Below are 19,684 nucleotides of genomic sequence, written 5' to 3'. Positions count from 1 at the left end.
GCTGGTCTAATTTTCGTGATAAGCTTCTAATTAGGTCAATCATTTATTTTAAGGTTAGATTCTCACTTGTTGTGGGGGGGTGTTTGGGGTTTTGAGGTAAGGAAACATTTTCATTCAGTATTTTCAGGGACCTTGCCTAACCTCAGTCTAATTTAAGGAAAGGGGTGGGAGGTTCACCCATATCCTTACCTAGGAAGGGCCGTTTTACAATGCCCAAAACTAGAGTTTCCTTGGACATACTTGAAATTTCCTATTTCCCCTTCTCTAAAACTGTGTTTCTGGTGGCTTTTTATTACCAATGATGCTTTATAGCTGCTTAGATTCTCTTAAGACTTGATAAAGTGACGGATCACTGATGTTAACTTTACACACTTGGATTCAATTCATAATTTTAGGATGTAAAGGTAAATTTTGAACTCAGCTGTATCAAAATCTCCATCTCTGAGATTTCTTATTAGTGGTACTGGAGTGGGATCTAGGATGGTGACCTTGAAACTATATAAAGCCCTACTAATAATTGGGAATCACAGGCAGTCATTTGTGTCAAGACAGGTTCAAGATTGGATTGGCTTCCTGAGGAAAGGGACAGTCTAGATGAATAATGAGCACCAGAGAGCCTGGCCTTGATCGATCATACTAACATGAAATCCACTACTGCCCAAGAATACTTTATAGATGGGCATGCGGCTGAAAGGTTAATTTGCTAACTGTGGCAGAACTGGAAACTGACAGCATGTTCTGCTCTGGCCTGGACCTCTACTGCATTGCTCCAGAAGCATTTGGACAGGCCTGGAGTGTAATACAGAGGGTCTTCAGGCCAAGTTCAATACAAATGTTAAAAATGACCTGCAGTGCTCTGTGCAGTGGGCTTAGGGGGTAGTTGCAAAAGACAAGGGCCAGTCTTCATCCCTTTCCCCAATGGCTCTCCCAAATGCCAACAGTCTGCACCTCTTTTTGAGGAGCAGCTACTGAATATTAAAAAGACTTCAGCCAGTGAATTCCACGATTTCTACAGCTTATCTAGCAATTATGATTCCGCAACATTTTTGTGATTTGTTTTTGTAACAACCAATCACACTTACCTAGGTTGTATTGCTGGTAAGACCCTTTATATAATAGAGGATTTTGCAGTGGGCTATCCAGTTCATTTCTTCACCTACCAAAAGTAGATAAGAGCAAGAGGGATACATAGTACAGAAAATAATTTGGAGGTATAAAACAGCTAAGGTTTCATTTGACATTTAAAAATCACAAATGTGGGGTTTATTAGTCAACTACAGTCACAACGCAGTCATCATAGATTTCCCCTTCTGTATTCATCCCACCAAACACGAAGCAGAGCAGTGTGTCAGTCTGACTCTCCTCGTGTGAGTCACCGCCTTGGGTCACTGTCTTGTCAGTGGAGTCCCCTTTCTCAGCATCACAGTTGAGAGTGACAGAATTTGAATCTTCTTTCTCAGAAGTCCCTGGCCATGGAATGATACACATGGAATGGTCCAATCGTCCGGCGGGTAGAAAAGTATCAAATTTAAGCAAGGTCCAATGCTGCTTTTCTATGTTGGGGGGAAAAAAAAGGCTCTGTTAGGAAATGTCCAGAAATGCTCAGTGATTTGCTGTATCACCTGAGCCCTAACAGAAACAGGAAATAAAAGGAGAAAACATCTAATGGCAGTGTTAACTGCTTTGATGATGACATTCCCTAAAAGTTTGGTTTTCATCCCTTTGGATTTAGACTTAGAGGGACCAAACTGGAAAACCAAAGCACTGTGACACTTTTCAAAGAATGGTGACACTTGTTTAAGACCCACCGTGAACACCTCACCTGTGTGGTATTGGTACATGGTGTCCAGTGCTCCTGTGGGAGTCATCCCTCCGAAGACATACAAGTGTTTCCCCACAGCCACAGCTGAGTGGGCAGCACAGCCTGTGGGAGCTGTCCCAGTGGGACTTAGCTTCTGCCACTTCATGTCACCTGCCAAGAGAAAGAAAGTGTTTGAGCACAACGTGGCCTAGACTGTGGTTTCAAACTTACCTGTCAGACTCCTGCAGTTTGCAAACCAATCACTGAGCGTCATTCACTAAGAGCTCTGAGAGGTAACAGCAAGGTTTAGTGTGCATAAAAATTACTTGGGGGTGCTTGACACTCTGGGTAGTCCAGTGAGGGAAGGAGGGGCTCAGGAATCTAGGAGGGGCTCAGGAATCTATAGCGTTAACGAGCATCCCAGGTGATTCTGATTTCAGTGGTCTTCACACTGAAGAATATTATCTTTGGTGACCATCACCATTAACTATTTTGGAGCCCAGAAGTAGGTGAGTTTCTGTGTGTGTGTGTGTGCACGCACGCGCATGTATGCATGTTTTAAATACCAACAGTTCCTCAGAAAGCAACTTTGAATGCTGGCTAGACACTAAATACCTTGCTTACTTAATTCTCATCACAGCCCTATGAAATTGCTATTACTTCTGCCTACCCTCCTTCTTACAGGTGAGGAAACAGGATTAGAGAGGGAAAGAGACTTGTCGGAGACCCCACAGCTAGCCAGTGGCAGAGCTAGAATTGTACTTAGGTCTGATGCCAAAACCTGTGTTCTCTATACTGTAATGTGCTGCCTCAGCACCTACTCCCTAAGTATTTTTGCAGGGATATTTGCATCTTTTCAAACAAACATTTAAGTGAGCCAGGAAGGATATCACTGGATTTTAGGTTGAGAGAACTACCTGGGCAAGAAAGGAGGAAAAGTCGCCAGGAAGTAGTTGCTCAGCACAAGAGAAAATGACTTTCTTTCTAAAAATAAGCATTAAAACCCCATTTGACTGCCTGCAAGGAATGCTTCCGTGAAGATATTTTCCATCTGTCAGTTCAAGGCAGGGTTCCAGCATCTCAGTGTTGGAAGGGAGAATCACCATCCAGCCAAATGTCCTAGCCAATGCAGGAATCCCACTCAGTGTCACCTGGCTTCAGATGTCACCAAGCCAGAGAACTCATTGTTTGGCAGGGTAGGCCGATACACTGCACTGCAGTTCTTATGCCTTCTGCCCACTGTTCCAATTCTTGTAGTCTGGAGCAACTCAGGACATGTTCATTTGTTCACCTGTCTACTCATCAACAGATATCCACTCATCACTCTCGATCTGCCAGACACTGTGCTAAGTGCTGGAAATTACACTGGGGAACAAAAGAGACAAAATCCTTGCCCTAAAGGAGCTCACAGGCTGAAAGAATGACCCAGAATGAGTCCAGGCTCTCTAGGGAATGTCAGCCCTTTAGACACTTAAAGACAATTCTCACGTTCTCCCTAACTTTCCTCTAACCAGTGTTTTTAATCTTTAGCATGATGGTTCTGGTTGCCCACCTCCAGACACACTCTAGAAGTTATCCATGCCCCTCATGGGCATGGGGTTAATGGCTAATGCCTGAAAGAAATCCAGTTGAGGAACACAAACCATAATGAATTTTAATGAAAGAGCAGAGTTGTTAGAAGGATAAGAGATAATTAACGGATGGGTACACAGCGAACACTCAGGAAATGATTGTTTTTATTGTTATTTATTATTATTCAGGCCACATTTGACAGAATCTAGTGAAGATTCTGCTGTCTGATCAAGTTACCCACGCCTAAGAGCAAGTCTATATTTTATCAAAGCACATTTAATTTTAAGCAGACAAGCCCTCATGCCCTCCACCCTACTTACTTATATCAATGCAATGGAGATCATCATAAAATTTGTCCCCTGCCAAGCCTCCATGGATGAAGAGCTTTGTCCCTACTGCCACCATCACATGACCATGCCTGGGGGATGGAGGTTTTCCAAGTGTCTCTGGCTGTGACCAGGTCAGAGTGTCTAGAAAAGTAAATTCATTGACATCATATGACAAAGCTACGAGGCAAGAACATGAGAAATACACTCAAGCCTCACTTCCCAGCAAGCAGAGCTGCTCCAAGCAGAAAGTGACTCCAACTTGCCAACCCAGTGGAGGCCTCCCTCCCTCTACAGCCTGTACAGCCTCTGCTTGGACACTCCCAGGGCTGGAGAATTCATTACCTAACATGCCTGCCCCCTCTGCTGGGCATTAGGAAACCATTCCTTGCTTTGAATTAAAAAAGACCTCCTGTAGGCTTCAATCTAGAACTTCCCCAGAGTTAAAAAGAATGAGTCTGCTTCTTCTGTGACAGCCCTTCAAAGTCTTCTTTTCTCAAGACAACATTCTTAGGTGATTTGCCGGAAGAGTTGGTGGGGGGATGGGGGTGGGGAATAGACTATTTTAAAAGTAAGCAGGGCTCCCTGAAGTGGCAGTGTGGGATAATGGTTAAAACATGGGATTTGGTGTTAAAACCAGGTTATTTCAGCTGATTTCACCACACAGGTGAAACGCGTGGCCTTGCGTCAGTTAATTCTCTAAGCCTCAGTTTCTACAGCTGTAAAATGGGGATAAAGACAATACCTGACAATACCTACTTCTCAGGGTTGAAATATGGATTAAATGAGATAATATACATAAAGCACAAGCAGAGAAAGTACTCAGTACATGAGGGTTATCAATATGGTTATGATCCTAACAGTGCAGATGTGTTTCACCTTCATATCTTCAAAGTTATACATGTATAGAATTCTGGAAAATTCATTAATCATTTCGACATACCAGAAAAGTCTTAGAGGAGTGCTGCAAAGATGATCTGAGACAAAGGCCTGCCAAACAATTTATCTTTGAATTACCATTTGTGGCATGCCTGCATGTTGTTCAAGGAGCCCCCAGTGTTCCCAGGAATAGAATTTGAAACAATCTGAAAAGGTTTATGCACAAATATGTTCATCACAGCATTGTTTGTAATACAGAAGAATTGGAAATAGTGTAAGTCCATCAACGGGTAAAGGGTTGAGTTATGGCTGGTCATGAAAGAATACTATGCATTTACTAAGCACCAAAGACTTTGTGATTACAGGTGAAATGCTTAAGTGAAAAATACAGGAGACAAATATTACATATAGAATTATCTCTGCTATCTAAAAAAAAGATGGGAAGTTCACTAAGATGTTAATTTGGGGGGGACAGTATTTTATATATACATATAGTATACATACATATACATACATATATATTTTTTCTTCTTCCTTAGAGTCTTAAATATTCAAAACCTATATTATATAAAATTTTAAAAACTGCTTTAGAAGAATCACAAAGCCCATTCCTTCTGGAACAAGAAAAGTCATACTGTGATGTGTCTTAATTCTTCCAATTTTACTTTGTAAGTTTGACATTTTTCTTACTGCATTTTCTCAACAAAGGCTACATCTTTCCTGAAAAACACACGTGAAAATTATTTTTGTCAGATGCTACTTGTGAAGTGTGATTCATAAATGCCCACTAGTAAGAGGAAGAAATGTAAATAAATGGTCCTTAGACAACAATTTGGCAAGATTCAAATTTTAAATATCCATACCATTTTTGACCCAGTAACTCCACTTCTCAACATCTATTCCATATAAATGTTTGTAACGTGTACAAAAATTAACGTATACGTTCACCGGAACACTGCCCGCAAAAAGTCAATCAGTCAGAAAATGACTGACTGAATAAGGGATACCCACAGGATACACTTTGCAAGGAAATTGGTACTGACTTAGAAAGACATCCACGATGTGTGATTAAATGCATAAATAATTTTTTTTAACTCCATAGTGTTGCAAGATAAACAAACACATAGATAACGAGAACAGATTGGTGGTTACCAGAGGGGAAGGGGGAGGAGCGAAAGGGGTAAGGGGGGCACACGTGTATGGTGATGGATGGAAACTAGACTATTGGTGGTGAACACGATGCAGTCTATACAGAAGCTGGAATATGATGATGTACACCTGAAATTTACACACTGTTATAAACCAATGTGACCTCAATAAAATAATTTTTAAAAAAAACCTCCAGAGTGTTGTATATATTTATTTATTTAGATTATTAGTTTTCTCAATTTCATACTTGATTGTGCTGCTCAAGCTTTAACGTGTGTAGAAATCACTTGCGGATCTTGTTAAAATGCAGTTTCTGATTCAGTTGATCTGTAGTGGGATCTGGTATTTTTTTATTTTTATTTTATTTTATTTTTATTGAGGTCACATTGGTTTATAACATTGTGTAAATTTCAGGTGTACATCATTATATTTCGGCTTCTGTATAGACTGCATCGTGTTCACCACCAAAAGTCTGGTTTCGAATAAAAAAAAATATGGTTAATATTCATTAGGAGCTTCCTATGTGCCAGACACTGTGCTACGCACTATATCACATTATCTCATTTAATCTTTCCAACTCCGTGGTAGGCACGACTACTATTTCTATTTTACAGATCAACAAACTAAGGCCTAGAGAGATTAAGTAACTAGTCTAAGGTAATACAGAAAGTATACGTCAGATCTGGTCCTGAGTCCAGGTCATGTGGCTTCAAAGTTCATGCTTTCAACTACTAAGATCTACCCTTACCCCTGCAAAAGTAAGCTGCAGACCAGTATCTATAATTTGATTCCATGTGAACTTTTTAAGTTTTCATATAATTTCAAAATTAATAGAAAATTCATACATGTTCATATACACACGTATGCATGATTTACAAATGCATAGGAAAGTCTGGAAGGAGACATTAGGAACTGCTAACAGTCTTTACTTCTGTCTGGGGAGTGGGAAGAAAAGGCTAAATGGGAAACTTTTACTTTTTTATGTTATAAACTATCTTGTTCAAATTCTTAAATTGTCATTTATACCTTTTAAAATGCAATTTTGTGTGGGAAGAAGATATCAGCTAAGGGATGTACTGAAGACGTCTAGAAGTGACGCACTCAGCCAGGGTATCATTTTCTAACCTCTGCTTCTTACATGAGGTAAGCTGCAGGCCAGGGTGGCCCTGACCAGGTAAATGGCAGCCCTGAGGTGCCCACCAGTCCATACTTGCGTCAAACACATGCAGCTTCACATCCTGTACGGGCTGGGCACCTCTCTCTCCACCTCCAAAGACATACAGCTGGTTTCCAATGGCTGCTGCTGATGTGTGGAATGTTCTCGGGGACGGTGGGGGGCTGGTCACCTCTGGCGTGGCCCAGGTCCTGGTTTCTGGTCCAAAGAAAAGGCGGGCATCTGAACACCCATGCTGAGGGCCCTCTGACCTTGACTCTGGGGCTGGGCAGGCTCACCTTTCAAATCCCAATCCCCAAGGGGGGAGAGCATAGGTCTAGGCAGGGATTTCATGCCACCAAAGTCAAGGAGGGGTAGAGGGTGATACTTAGAATTTGCCCAGATACACCCAAATCTCCAAGATTGAAAAGCCACGAGTGCAATTAAGAATGAGGTCAATTTGTTTCTGGAGGCCTTCAAACACCCTCTCTGAACCCTCTTCCACTTTGCAGACTTCTCTGCCCATGCCCATTCAGAGGAGCCTAACATCTGCTAAATTCATTCCTACGAGATGCCAGAGACTGAATGTGCCAAATTCCCAGGATACGTGGTCATTAAAAGAAAGTAGACAATGTTATTACTGTTTCAGTAGTATTAATAATAGTCCCTACTAAAAGTAAGTACCAAAGAAATATTAGTTTCCCCATTTTACAGATATGGGAATTGAAGCAGAGACAGATGAAGTCACTCAGTTAAGGTGACATGGCTAGTAAATGGCTAGTTGGGATTCAAATTCTGTTTCAGTAACACCAAGATCTATGTATTTTCCACTCTTCTGACTTGAGAATAAAATTTCACCTCCTGAATAAGTGTGTAGAAGCTTCTTGGTTTTTAGAATGAAGCATGAGTTTTATAGATGTCAGTGTTCCATCTGCCAAATCACAGCTACGTCAACCACTAAAACAATTATTGAGCATTAACTATGTACCAGATATTGAGTTAATTCAAATCCTTGCCAAACTTAACAAGGTAGGAACTATTATTATCCCAAAGTGACAGAGAAGACCAACTGTTGTGCAAATAAATATACTGTTGATAAGGGGAACTGGGCAAGAGTTGACTGTCATGTGAAAAAAGTCCAGGTTACTAGAAATTAACAAAATGCATATTTAAACAATTAGATAAAAGGGTTTTTTTGCCCATCAAATTAGCAGTGTTTAAAATGATAAATTCAGGCCGGCCCCGTGGCTTAGTGGTTAAGTGCGCGCGCTCCGCTGCTGGCGGCCCGGGTTTGGATCCCAGGCGCGCACCAAAGCACCGCTTCTCCAGCCATGCTGAGGCCACGTCCCACATACAGCAACTAGAAGGATGTGCAACTATGACATACAACTATCTACTGGGGCTTTGGGGGAAAAATAAATAAATAAATAAAAATCATAAAATGATAAATTCAATGCCAGTCAGGAGTGAAACAAGAATTATTAAGCACAGCTGGAGAGAGGATAAGTTGGAAAAATCTTTCTGGAGAGCAACTGGGTAGCATGTATCAAAAGCCTTAAGGTTCACAATGTTTTACTTATAGTCTTTTTATTTCTGGGCATGAATTCTAAGAAAATAATTTGAAATACAGTCAATGACTTCTGAACAAATTGTCACTGCTCTGTTATTTACAACCCCAAAAATCTGAAAACAACCTAAATTATGGTCATAAAATGGAGTATTATGCAGCCATTAAAAATGATGTTAACAAAGCATTGTTAATAGGAAACCATTTCTGCAGTAATTATGAAATTAAAAGGAAAAAGGCAGAATAGTTTAGTGGTGAAACAGTATGATCTCAGGCTTATAAAAATGCAGAGAGAAGACAGAAAGGAAGTACACAGAAATGTTATAATGGCCTCACTGTCATAGGATTGTGGATGGCTTTTATCCACTTATTCACACTTTTCAAATATTTTACAATGAATATAAATTATATTTAAAAAGAGAAAAACAAAAAAACAAAACAACTTTTTTAACTGACAAAAAGACAAGACCACCTCCCAGGTGTGGTTCAGCAGAATCCTCTCAGTAGTGATGTTCCCAAACTGCTTCCTCTGTGATAAAGCTGCCAGTGAAAGCTAGGAACTTTGCACTTTTTGGCTACAAGAAACATACTAGGAGGATCTAGGTCAGGGTTTCTGAACTTTGGCACTATTGACATTTTAGACCAGATAATTCTTTATTGTGGGGGCTGTCTTGTGCATTACCGGATGTGTAGCAGCATCTCCAGCCTCTACCCACTAGATGTCAGTAGCAACCTCCCGGCTCCGAGTTATGATAACTAAAAATGTTTCCAGACATGAACAAATGTCCCCTCTGGGGGCACAATCGCCCCCATTTGAGACTCCCTGATCTAGGTGACTTGCGTTCTAGCCTGGCTCCATCACTGACTCCCTGGTGACTTTAGGAAAGTCACTTCCCCTCACTGGACCTGCCCACTTGGCATAGCTGTTCTCTGAAGTCTCTTCTAGCTTTGGCTTTTGAGAAGTTGATCATTGTACATGTTACCAGGAGAACAAAACATAATTATGTTATTTTCAGATTCTGCTAGAAGTTAAAATTCCTATTTTCTATGAGGTCAGCAAAGTTAGATTATTCAGTACAATCCAAATGGGTTTTGGTACAGGAATTGGAATTGGATTTATTTATTTATTTTGGTAAATAAAATAACCTTTGGCTACTTACCAGGATTCAGAACTTGCAGGCAATTGCGGTTTCCTGACTGGTCGGCACCTCCAAACACCCAGATGCTGTGAGGTGTGCAGGAGGGAACGAAGCTGGCATGCTCATACCGAGGCAAGAGGCCCTCTGAGGTGGCCAAATCCCACCGGTGTGTTCCTAGAAAACATTTCACCCAGTTCCTGGATCACTGCCAACTGCTGATATTGACAGACATAGGGCAGGGTAGTGAAGAAAAGAGGGTCAAAACCCATCAGATCACTTGAATGGAATGTAGTCAGCCTCCAGAGAGCTCTATAGCAGGCACTTAGGGGCCACCTGCCTAGTCCATAAATCTTCTACAGAAACTGTCCCCACTCTCCCAACCCCAGGGGTTGATCCCAGAGGATTTGTTTGTACTGCAACACCTTGACGTTCTAGCCTTAGCTGATTGGGTCAAAGGTAGACACTTGACCCAAAATGGGCCAATCAGATCCTCCCTCCCCAAAATTTGGAATTCAAACAGGTTTCCGGATTTGAGTGGCCCTCTTCTGCCATGTGGGGAGGAGCAGAGAAAGCCAAAGTATGGAGAAGAATGAAACATCCACATAAAGAAGCAGATCTTCCCAGAGAACGTGAGAGAGGTAGTAGATGGTTTTTGACAGCTTTCCAATTTCTGCTTCCACTCTCTCCTGAGGCCAGGCTGTATTTCCTGCCCTTGGATTCTTCCTTTTTTTTTGCTGGTTTAAGACAGTTTCTATTACCTGCAACTAAATGATTTCTTGCTAAAACAAGGTCACAGAATAATAATACCTAACCTTTTAGTTATTTTAGTTAGTGAGCCACTTCCATAAGACCTTCACAGGCAATATCTTGTTAGATCATTACAACTGGCAAGTGAAGCAAGTTATCCCCATTTTATAGGACACCAAAGCCCAGATGGTTTAAATGCGTTAGCCAGAGTCACAAAGCTAGTAACAGGTCACAACAAAGATGTAACTGAGCTAGACAGTGAGCTTCTTGAGAGGTGGAACAGATTTCATTTACCTTTGATTTCCCACTGCAGGGTGTAGAAATTCAAATGTCTACACAGGAGTGGAGGGAATGCGGCAAATTGGAGCATGAGAGCCCCATTAATACAGCTCGGCTTCAAACAACTGTTGCCATGTAGACATATAGGCCTCTTGATGTCAGATCTTCCAAAATTATCAAGAGAAGCCAAATCATTTCAATTTTTTTTTTTTTGGTGAGGAAGATCAGCCCTGAGCTAACGTCCGATGCCCATCATCCTCCTTTTTGCTGAGGAAGATTGGCCCTGGGCTAACATCTGTGCCCATCCTCCTCCACTTTATATGGGACTCCGCCACAGCATGGCCTGACAAGCAGTGCATCAGTGTGCGCTCGGGATCCGAACCTGCAAACCCTGGGCCGCTGCAGCAGAGCACGCGCACTTAACCGCTGCACCACCGGGCTGGCCCCCAAATCATTTCAATTTTTATATGTAGACTCTTGTACATTTGGTTGGTGAACAACTTAGCTTAAAACAATAACAGCAGGGGCCAGCCCCGTGGCATAGCGGTTAAGTGCACATGCTCTGCTGCTGGTGGCCTGGGTTCAGATCCCAGGCGCGCACCAATGAACCGCTTGTCAGGCCATGCTGTGGCGGCGTCCCACATACAGTGGAGGAAGATCAGCAGGGATGTTAGCTCAGGGCCAGTTTTCCTCAGGAAAAAGAGGAGGACTAGCAGATGTTAGCACAGGGCTGATCTTCCTCACACACAAAAAAACACTAACAGCAATGTTACACGGACCAAACAAAACACGTATGTGCGTCACCAGTTTTCTTCTGCCATTGTGTACAGTACATAGTTGTCACTGTTGGTTCATCCATTCATTCATTCATTCATTCATCCATCCAAATACTCATAAAGCACCTACTCTGTACCAGGTGCTGTGGTGGTGGCTGCAGATACAATGATGAGCAATATAACCATGTTCCCTGTTTCCAAGGAGTTTATACTCTTGTGGGGATGACAGACAAGAAACAATCACATGTGATAAGGGCTGTGAAGGGGGAAAAGGATGGGAAAGTACAGGATACTATGGAAATACAGAGGGTGGCTGTGACATTGTGATTTATATTAAGAAATATATATTTGGTCTTCATCAGTTTCAGGCACAGAGCTCCTAATAAAAGCCTTGGAATTTCCTAAGAGAGAAGATTGATAAAAGTGTCTTTTGTAACAAGCCCATCAATCACACCTGAGTTTATGTTAATAAGGTGACTTTTGGAAATTCCCTAAGAATAAGAGCTGGTTGCAAGGTGAACCAACCACAAGATTTGAGGGTTGGAACTGTCAACCCCAACCCCCAGCCCCCCCCTCTCTGGGGAGGGAAGAGGGGGCTGCAGATTGAATCAATCACCAATGGCCAATGATTTCATCAATTATGTGTATGTAAAGGAACCTCCATAAAAACTCAAAAGGAGGAGTTTGAAGAGCTTCCAGGTTGGTGTACACAGGAAGGTGCTGGAAGGGTGGTACACCTGGAAAGGGCATGGAAGCTCTGTGCCCCTTCCCCATACCTTGCCCTATGCATCTCTTCCATTTGGCTTTTCCTGAGTTACATTCTTTTATAATAAACAGATGATTTAGTAAGTAAACTGTTTTCCTGAGTTCTGTGAGCCACTCTAGCAAATTAATGGAACCTGAGGAGGGGGTCACGGGAACCTCCGATTTATCATTGGCAGGTCAGAAGCACAGGTAACAGCCTGGACTTGTGATTGGTGTCTGAAGTGGGGTGGGGGGCTTGTGGGACTGAGCCCTTAACCTGTGGGATCTGATCCTAACTCCAGGTAGATCTTCTCAGAACTGAATTGAGTTGTAGGACACCCAGCTGGTGTTGCAGAATTGCTTGGGGTGGGGAAAAACCCTCCCACAGTTGGTGGCCAGAAGTGAAGTATTGAGATTAGCGTTGAGAGGAAACACAAGAGTAGAGAAGAAAAACAGAAGAGTGGTAGTGCCTAAACTAGTTCAAATGATCAGGGAAAGCTTCCTGATGGAAGTGACACTTAATCTGGAATCTGAAACCTAGATGATAAGGAAAGGGAAGAGCCTTCCAAGTAGAGGGAACAATATGTGCCAAGGCTTAGAGACCAGAGTTCAAGATGTGTTCAAGGAACTGAAGGATACTCAGTGTAGCATACGTGGGTTTGGGAGAGCCAAGAAATGAAGTTGGGAAAGGCCTCAAATGCCAGAGTAATGTGGTCAGATTTGTATTTTAGACAATATTCTCTGGCTGGGTATGAATGATGCACTGTACAGGGCGGTAAACTTGGAAGCAGGGAAACAGAGAGGAGGCTGTTGTAATATCCAGTTGAGAGATAGTAATGCTTGGACTACAGTAGAAGTAGTGGAAACGGACAGACGTGGATGAAGATAGAGCTATTAGGACTTGGTGATTCACTGGATATGTGGATGGCAGAGGAGGTGAAGTCATCAATGTCTCCCAGAGGAATATCTGATGAATGAATGGCTGGATGTCCAGGGCTCCATATAAACTCTTCCCCCCAAAAACGAGAGGTATTGGTTGGGCAGATGTGTTCCAAGGGTCTGCTGAGACCTTAGGGACCTTTCAGTGACATTCATGTTCTTAGAGGAAAACCCTGTGTCTGGTGTGAACTGGTGTTCTTAGCAATGCTCTGGTCAAGGCCGGCCGCACAAAGCCCTGCTCTGGCCACAGGGCACGTGTTCCACGGCTGCTGGTCTTACCCAGATCCATGGTATGCACATCGGAGAAGCTCCTGTTTGGATCTGCTCCCCCGACAATGAAGACCTTCCCTCTCTTGGTGTCACCAATTGGGGGTAAATACGAGCAGCTGTGGCCAACCCGAGCACAGGGGCTGTCTCCAGGGGGGGTCAAGGTGTACCTGCCAAAGGGAGGATGTATTCAGGAGGCCGAAGCAGAGAATAAATGCAGCAGTGTGTTCTTTCCATTCTTCAAGAAATTGTCACCAGAATGAAGGGTCTTATACATACATAGACACTTTAAATTGTATCCAGCAAAGCAACATTTCCCTGATTAATAACAGTACCTTCCATTTGCACACAACCTTTGACTTTCCAATTCTGTCACTACTTTCATCTCCCATTAACCTAGTGGAGATGCACTGGGCTAGTAACTGTCCCCATTGGGTAGACAGGGAAACGGACACCCAGAAACGTTCGATGGTGGGTCCTGGCACAGGATGGTAGTTATGAGCATGGTTTGTGAATTCAGACAGACCTGGTTCAAGTTCCAGTTCAGGTGCTTTCTAGATGTGTGACCTTTTGGAAGTCACTTAACCTTTCTGAACCTTACCTTCCTCATTTGTAAAGCGGGGACTGCAATAGTTCCTACCTGTGAAGAGTGAGATGAAGTCTTGTAACAGGGCAGGGAAGGATGCAGTAAATGGCGGCTGGAGCTTTATGTGCAATCACACGGGAACCTACAGCCCCAACGCTCTTGCCACTATCCAGGGATGCTTCCCTCTGTCAAGTACCAGTCTCCAGAACTTATTGATTTTAAGAGTGTTTCCAGATCACTCACAAAGCTCGACTGATGGAAGCCAAAGCTAGGACTTTGAAAAATCAAATACAAGATCCATTTATTCCACTCGCTAAAGTTGTTCTGAATGCTGACTGAGAAAACATACTTCAAGCTTCCTGTTTAGAAGAGAAAATTCCATGGCTGTTTTTCAGACCCTGTCTTATTGGACCTCTCTGGCATTTGGTGCTCCTGACTCCTCCCTCCTCCTTGTACCTTTTTCCTTACCTGGCTTCCCCACATCCCTTCCTTCTGGTTCTCTACTCACGTTTTGGCCGCTCTTTCCATTCCCTTCTCTGACTCCTTTTCTGCCAGCCTTCTCCTAACCCTCAGTATCCTCAGATTCTCTCCTCTTCTCCTCAGTCTACATCTGCTTACCTGATCAATTTTATCTGTACTGATGGCTTCAATTACCATCCATCGATATATTCATCAGTGATTTCCAAATCTCTATTTCTTTCCAGATCTCTCTTCTGATGTCCAGATTCACATATCTCATCACCACCTGAATAATTACTCACAATGTACCATGCATGCTGCTAACTTCATTACAACCCTCGTTTCACTTAATCTGCACAAAACCCCTTTGAGGACAGTACTATTGTCATCATCTGAGCCTTACAACTGAGGACCCAAGGCTTAGAAGGGTTAAATAACTTACCCAAGAGCACAGAGCCATCCAGATACATGGGGAATAAGACAAAAAAAGTCCCTGCCTTCATAGCCCTGACAGACTAGTTGGGAAGAGAAACATGAAACTGATAATTTCACAAATATCTATTTCATTTCAATTGTGCTATAAAGGAGTATGGGATATACACAAGATACATAATAGGAGAACATATCATAGGGGGATCTAACCCTGTGGGGAGAGATGGGGGAGGGAGGATGGTCAGAAAAGGCTTCCATTTGAACTGAGATCTGAAGTATGAGTAGAAGTTAGCTGGGCAGAGAGGGATAAAATATGGAGAGAGGGCAAAATTGCTCCAGGTAGAGGGACCAGCATATACAGTTCTTGAGTGGCACAGTGCAAGGCATGCAAGGAAGAGAAAGAGAACAAAGGATGAGAAGGGGATTTGAGGTTGGAAAGACAGGCAGGGACAGATCATGCAGGGCTCAGTGGGCCATTTTAAGGATTCTGGTTTGTATCCTAAGACCAACAGAGAGGCACAAAAGGTTTTTTCTTTTTTTTTTTTTTTTGTGAGGAAGATGAGCCCTGAGCTAACATCCATGCTAATCCTCCTCTTTTTGCTGAGGAAGACCGGCTCTGAGCTAACATCTATTGCCAATCCTCCTCCTTTTTTCCCCTAAAGCCCCAATGGATAGTTATATGTCATAATTGCACATCCTCCTAGTTGCTATGTGTGGGATGCCGCCTCAGCATGGCCGGAGAAGCGGTGGGTCAGTGTGCGCCTGGGCCGCCAGTAGCAGAGCGCGTGCACTTAACCGCTAAGCCATAGGGCCGGCCCCACAAAAGGTTTTAAACAAGAGAATGTCGTGATCAGATTTCTGTTGGGCAGAAAGCAAGAGTGGACGCAGGAAGGCCAGAACAGAGACTCTCCTCCGAGGTCCTGCAGAAGCAGAGCTTCCTCTCTACAGCCTTCTGTGAGCCCTGCTTCAGCACTGATCACACTGCATAAGCATCACCTGCTTAGTGTGTAGCCCCCACTACACTGAGCACTGAGACGATTCACCTTTGTACCTGCAGCACCCACACAGCAGCTGCCCCTGTCAGGCAGGTGTTAGTTGCTGAATGAAGGGTTGGTTGAGCAAGCAGCCAAGAGACAGGGAAGCCAGTTTAATTCAAATCCAATTCCCTGAAAATCTTAAAAATGAGTCAGAGCGTGGGGGAAGACACAGCGTTGGAGCTGAGGATGCCAGATGGTCAGTGCCTTACACTTCCTGGTAAATGGATTTTAATAAAATCAACATCTGCTCTGTGATCATTATTGTCCCACTATCTTTCCTCTGAAGACCTTCTCAGACAGTTTGAGTCTAATTACCAGAAACCGCAGACAGTTTCATCTCTACTCTTTTTCATTTATGATCAAATATGTTAGTAAACTACTTATAAATGAAACAAAAACTCATGTTTTTCTCTGTCTGAATCCCTCCTTACAGACCATGTTGCTTTCCTGGGCTTGTCTCCAGGCTCCAAGACTGGCAGCTGCTTCATGGTGTCCTATGCATGAGAAAGAAAGGCAGTTTATAGACATTCACGATTATCTTTTACCTGAAACACAGAAGAAATGAAGTCACTCTCCTCTTTAAAACCTCTCCTGCTGATGTACCAATTTCTAGGGACTGATTAATTTGAATAAGCATTACCAACCTTTTGATATAAACATATTTGGGAGGCAAATGTAACACAGCTTTCTTAACACAATTACAGAAGCTTTTTAGCCAAAGTTTTCTTATGTCTGTGATTTTCATGGGAAGGGGCATATAATATCAAAATAAATTTTCAGAGGTCATAAGATGTTTATGTTTATCAAAAGATAAAATAATTTAAAAGTTTAAGAAATACTGAACTCTAGGATAAATCCTGGCCTCAGCATGGCATTCAAAGCCTTCTGGTCTCAACATTCTTTTCAGGAACCACCTCCACAATTTCTTGCTATATTGAGCTGTTCTTGCTACATTTGTTGTTCCTTTAATGTGGCAGGCCATTTCATAACTTGCATCCTGTGCTGTTTCTCCTACCTGAAAAGTCCTTTCCCTTCCTGTCAACTAGCAAACTCCTAGTCAACCTCCAAAACCCTGTTCAAATGTCCCCTCCTCAGTAAAACCTTCCCTGATTTGTTGCTTTCCACTTACATCCCCGTTACTTCCTTCTCCCTTTGAAGATATCTATCAAGCCACCATCATTGCAGGGATCACCTTGAAGGTAATTATCTATTTAACAGTCTCTAGACCAGATTCTAGACTAAATTCCACTCGACTAAATTACAAGAGAGCTGGGCCTGCTGGATTCATTCAGAGAACCTACCAATGGGCCTGGCATAGAGTAGACGTGAGGGAGGAGCGAATGAAGAAAGAAAATGGATGAGATTTCTGAGAGATGAATGCATAAACCCAACCTTCAGCCTAGCCACTGACGGCTGTTCTCAAAGCCCAGAGCTCAACGGGGGTAAACTTCGCATGGACGGGGACGTCCTACAGCCGCCCCTGCCAGTCCCATCCCCCAGTCCCAACCCCGCGTGGCAGCGAAAGGGGACAGGAGCCAGGGTCGGGAGAGAGTAGACTGGCTCCTTGCCGTCCAAGTGGCCCAGCTGGAGTCCGAGGACGCCCTCCCCAGCGCTTTCCACTGGGCCTGGGCCCATCCCCCTAAAGAAGCGGCCGCCCCCGCCCGGCACCGCGTCCGACCCTGGGGCCCTAGGTCCGGAGACCGCATTACCTGCGGCGGCTCAGGCCAGTCCCGGGCCGTGGCTCCGCCCCCAATGGGGGCGGGTCTTGGCCCTCGCCCCGCCCCGAGACCCCGGAAGAGCGCGGCGGCCAACCGCTCCCCTGCTCCTCGCCTCACGGCCGGGGCGGGGCCCTCCGGGTCTGGGGTGTTGTCGGTCTGCGCGTTTCTCGGAACCTGACAGGCCGGGCCGTCTCTCCCTGGCGGAGTAAGTAAGCCAGGGCTACTTGGAAACGACTGCAAGCGAGATGCCAGGGGTTGGGCGTCCACTTAGGGGACCCAAGTTACTCCTACGGCTGGGCTGTCCTAAAGGGGCTAGGATATTTTCAGTTCCAGCGGGTGTTAGAAATGGTTTCTGAAAGGGAGACTTAAGGATGCTTTCCTCGGTGTGAAATCTCCCTGCGAAGTCTTGAGGCCAGTTCAAGCTTTGGCGCCTTAAACAGCTGACATCCCATAATTAGTGTTTGTAACTATGGCAGGCACTATGCTGAACCAGACAGACATGGCCCCTGGCCTCCTGGAGTTTACCATCTAACTCGAGAGAGAGATTAAACAGAAAAAGCAATAACCAGATACATTTGTAAAAAGTGCAAGGAATAAAAAGTTCATCCATGAGTATCTACTCTTGAGGAAGTTACTTTTCTCTGGGCGTCTGTCTGTAAAATGGAGCTAATAAGATTGTTGTCACAAGGTGATGAGGAATACATGAGCTAATTCATGTATATAAGGTGTTCGGTGCGCAGCGCAGAGCTGGTCCTCTGTAAAGTGTGGTGCTATTCCTAGCTATAAATGAACTCTAGACACCAGCCCTGAGTTAGACGTGTTCATATGCATTATCTCTGGTCTCCATCATAACCATGGCCCTGTGGCTTCCTGAAAATGGAGAGGTGGCTCACCTATGTCTATGTTTCAGAGACCCTGGTGATCACTTAGGAGGACTGGGACAGTCGTGTCCTAGGAAACAGAAGAAATCGCTAAGGAAGGAAACCGCAGGAGCTCCTGGAGTCCAGAGCTGTGGTAGCAGAGTGGGAAGCAGTCAGACACACTCCTGTTCAAACCCAGGCTCCAGCACTAACCCTGACATTTGGCAAGTTCATTACCCTCTCTGAGCCCTAGTTTCCTCATCTCTAGAATGGGAATAGTAATACCCACCTCAGGGAGCCGTAGAGAGGATCTGATAGTACAAGTGAAAGGCCAATTTGGTGAAATCTTTTAGCTACTTTCTGAAACTATAGCAAAAATTTATTGACATAATGGAATTCGAGGTCTGCAGCTCTTCTCACTGCTCAAATATCCTATTTCAAACACCTCAAGTCTTTGCGAGTTCCCATATTAATGGAAAAAAATCCCCATTGACTGCCAAAGGGGAGTTTAGGGAATATTCAGTCATTCTGCTCTCCTTCAGGAAAGAACACCAAGGCCAGGTGGGCTCTGCCATACATCCATGTGCATCTAGATGGAGATTTCTACCCAGAGCTGCAGAATGCTCTGACAGCCCCCGTGTCTCTCGGCTCCATCCATTTCACAGTGCCATGCTGGAGTTGCACAGAAACAAGAAACATTGGAAGAGGTTTGTGGGCAAAATGGCAACCAGTTTTCATCGTGGGACCTATGCTTTTGGACTACAAATCGTATTTCAGAAAGTGCTGGAAGGAAATTTTGAGATCTATTTTTAAAATGGAAATGGAGGCTCAGGGAAGTTAAAGTGACTAACCCACATAATGGCAGAACCAGGAGCCCAGATCTCCTGCTTTGTGCAAGGAAGACTTAGAACATGTTCCAGTCAGCAAGCTCTGTACACTCTCTCGTCTCCTTGCCAAACTACCCAGTGTGTCTATCACCTCTCCCAAGAACTCACCCAGCACTCTGAGGGACGCGTCCCTCCTTTCTCTCTGCTGTGGATGTCAAGAGTCAGGTATACTGAATGAGGTGAGTCTGCAGGAGGGAGCTTCTTACTGCCATACAGTTTGGTAATGTGAGGACTGCCACCTTTCACTGGAAGGGGACACCACCTGCTTTCATTGCCTACCTGACTTATCAGCAAGGGAAGCAATGATACTGGGCCGGCCCTGTGGCTTAGCAGTTAAGTGCGCGCGCTCTGCTACTGGTGGCCGGGG

The 19,684-nt window shown here is 43.9% G+C and overlaps 1 protein-coding gene across 2 annotated transcripts; it reads right to left on the bottom strand.

The window, feature by feature from the left end:
• Positions 1-1,018: 1,018 nt before the first annotated feature.
• On the bottom strand, positions 1,019-17,586 carry RABEPK (Rab9 effector protein with kelch motifs). 2 transcript variants are annotated; one of them, XM_058524039.1, is made up of 8 exons: positions 17,562-17,586; positions 16,288-16,346; positions 13,351-13,508; positions 9,608-9,760; positions 6,938-7,099; positions 3,694-3,843; positions 1,823-1,972; positions 1,019-1,553 (listed from the first exon to the last, which is right to left on the bottom strand). In XM_058524039.1, exons 2-8 carry the CDS (start codon positions 16,338-16,340, stop codon positions 1,267-1,269), a joined length of 1,113 nt encoding a protein of 370 aa, XP_058380022.1. In that variant the 5' UTR covers positions 16,341-16,346; positions 17,562-17,586; the 3' UTR covers positions 1,019-1,266. The 2 variants fall into 2 exon arrangements, with proteins under 2 accessions (XP_058380022.1, XP_058380021.1); XM_058524038.1 differs by lacking the exon at positions 17,562-17,586 and adding an exon at positions 17,154-17,500.
• Positions 17,587-19,684: the final 2,098 nt, after the last annotated feature.

This window comes from Diceros bicornis, chromosome 28 (genome assembly GCF_020826845.1).
Source record: "Diceros bicornis minor isolate mBicDic1 chromosome 28, mDicBic1.mat.cur, whole genome shotgun sequence".
NCBI classification, from domain to species: domain Eukaryota; kingdom Metazoa; phylum Chordata; class Mammalia; order Perissodactyla; family Rhinocerotidae; genus Diceros; species Diceros bicornis.
This window is presented reverse-complemented; position numbering and strand designations above follow the sequence as displayed.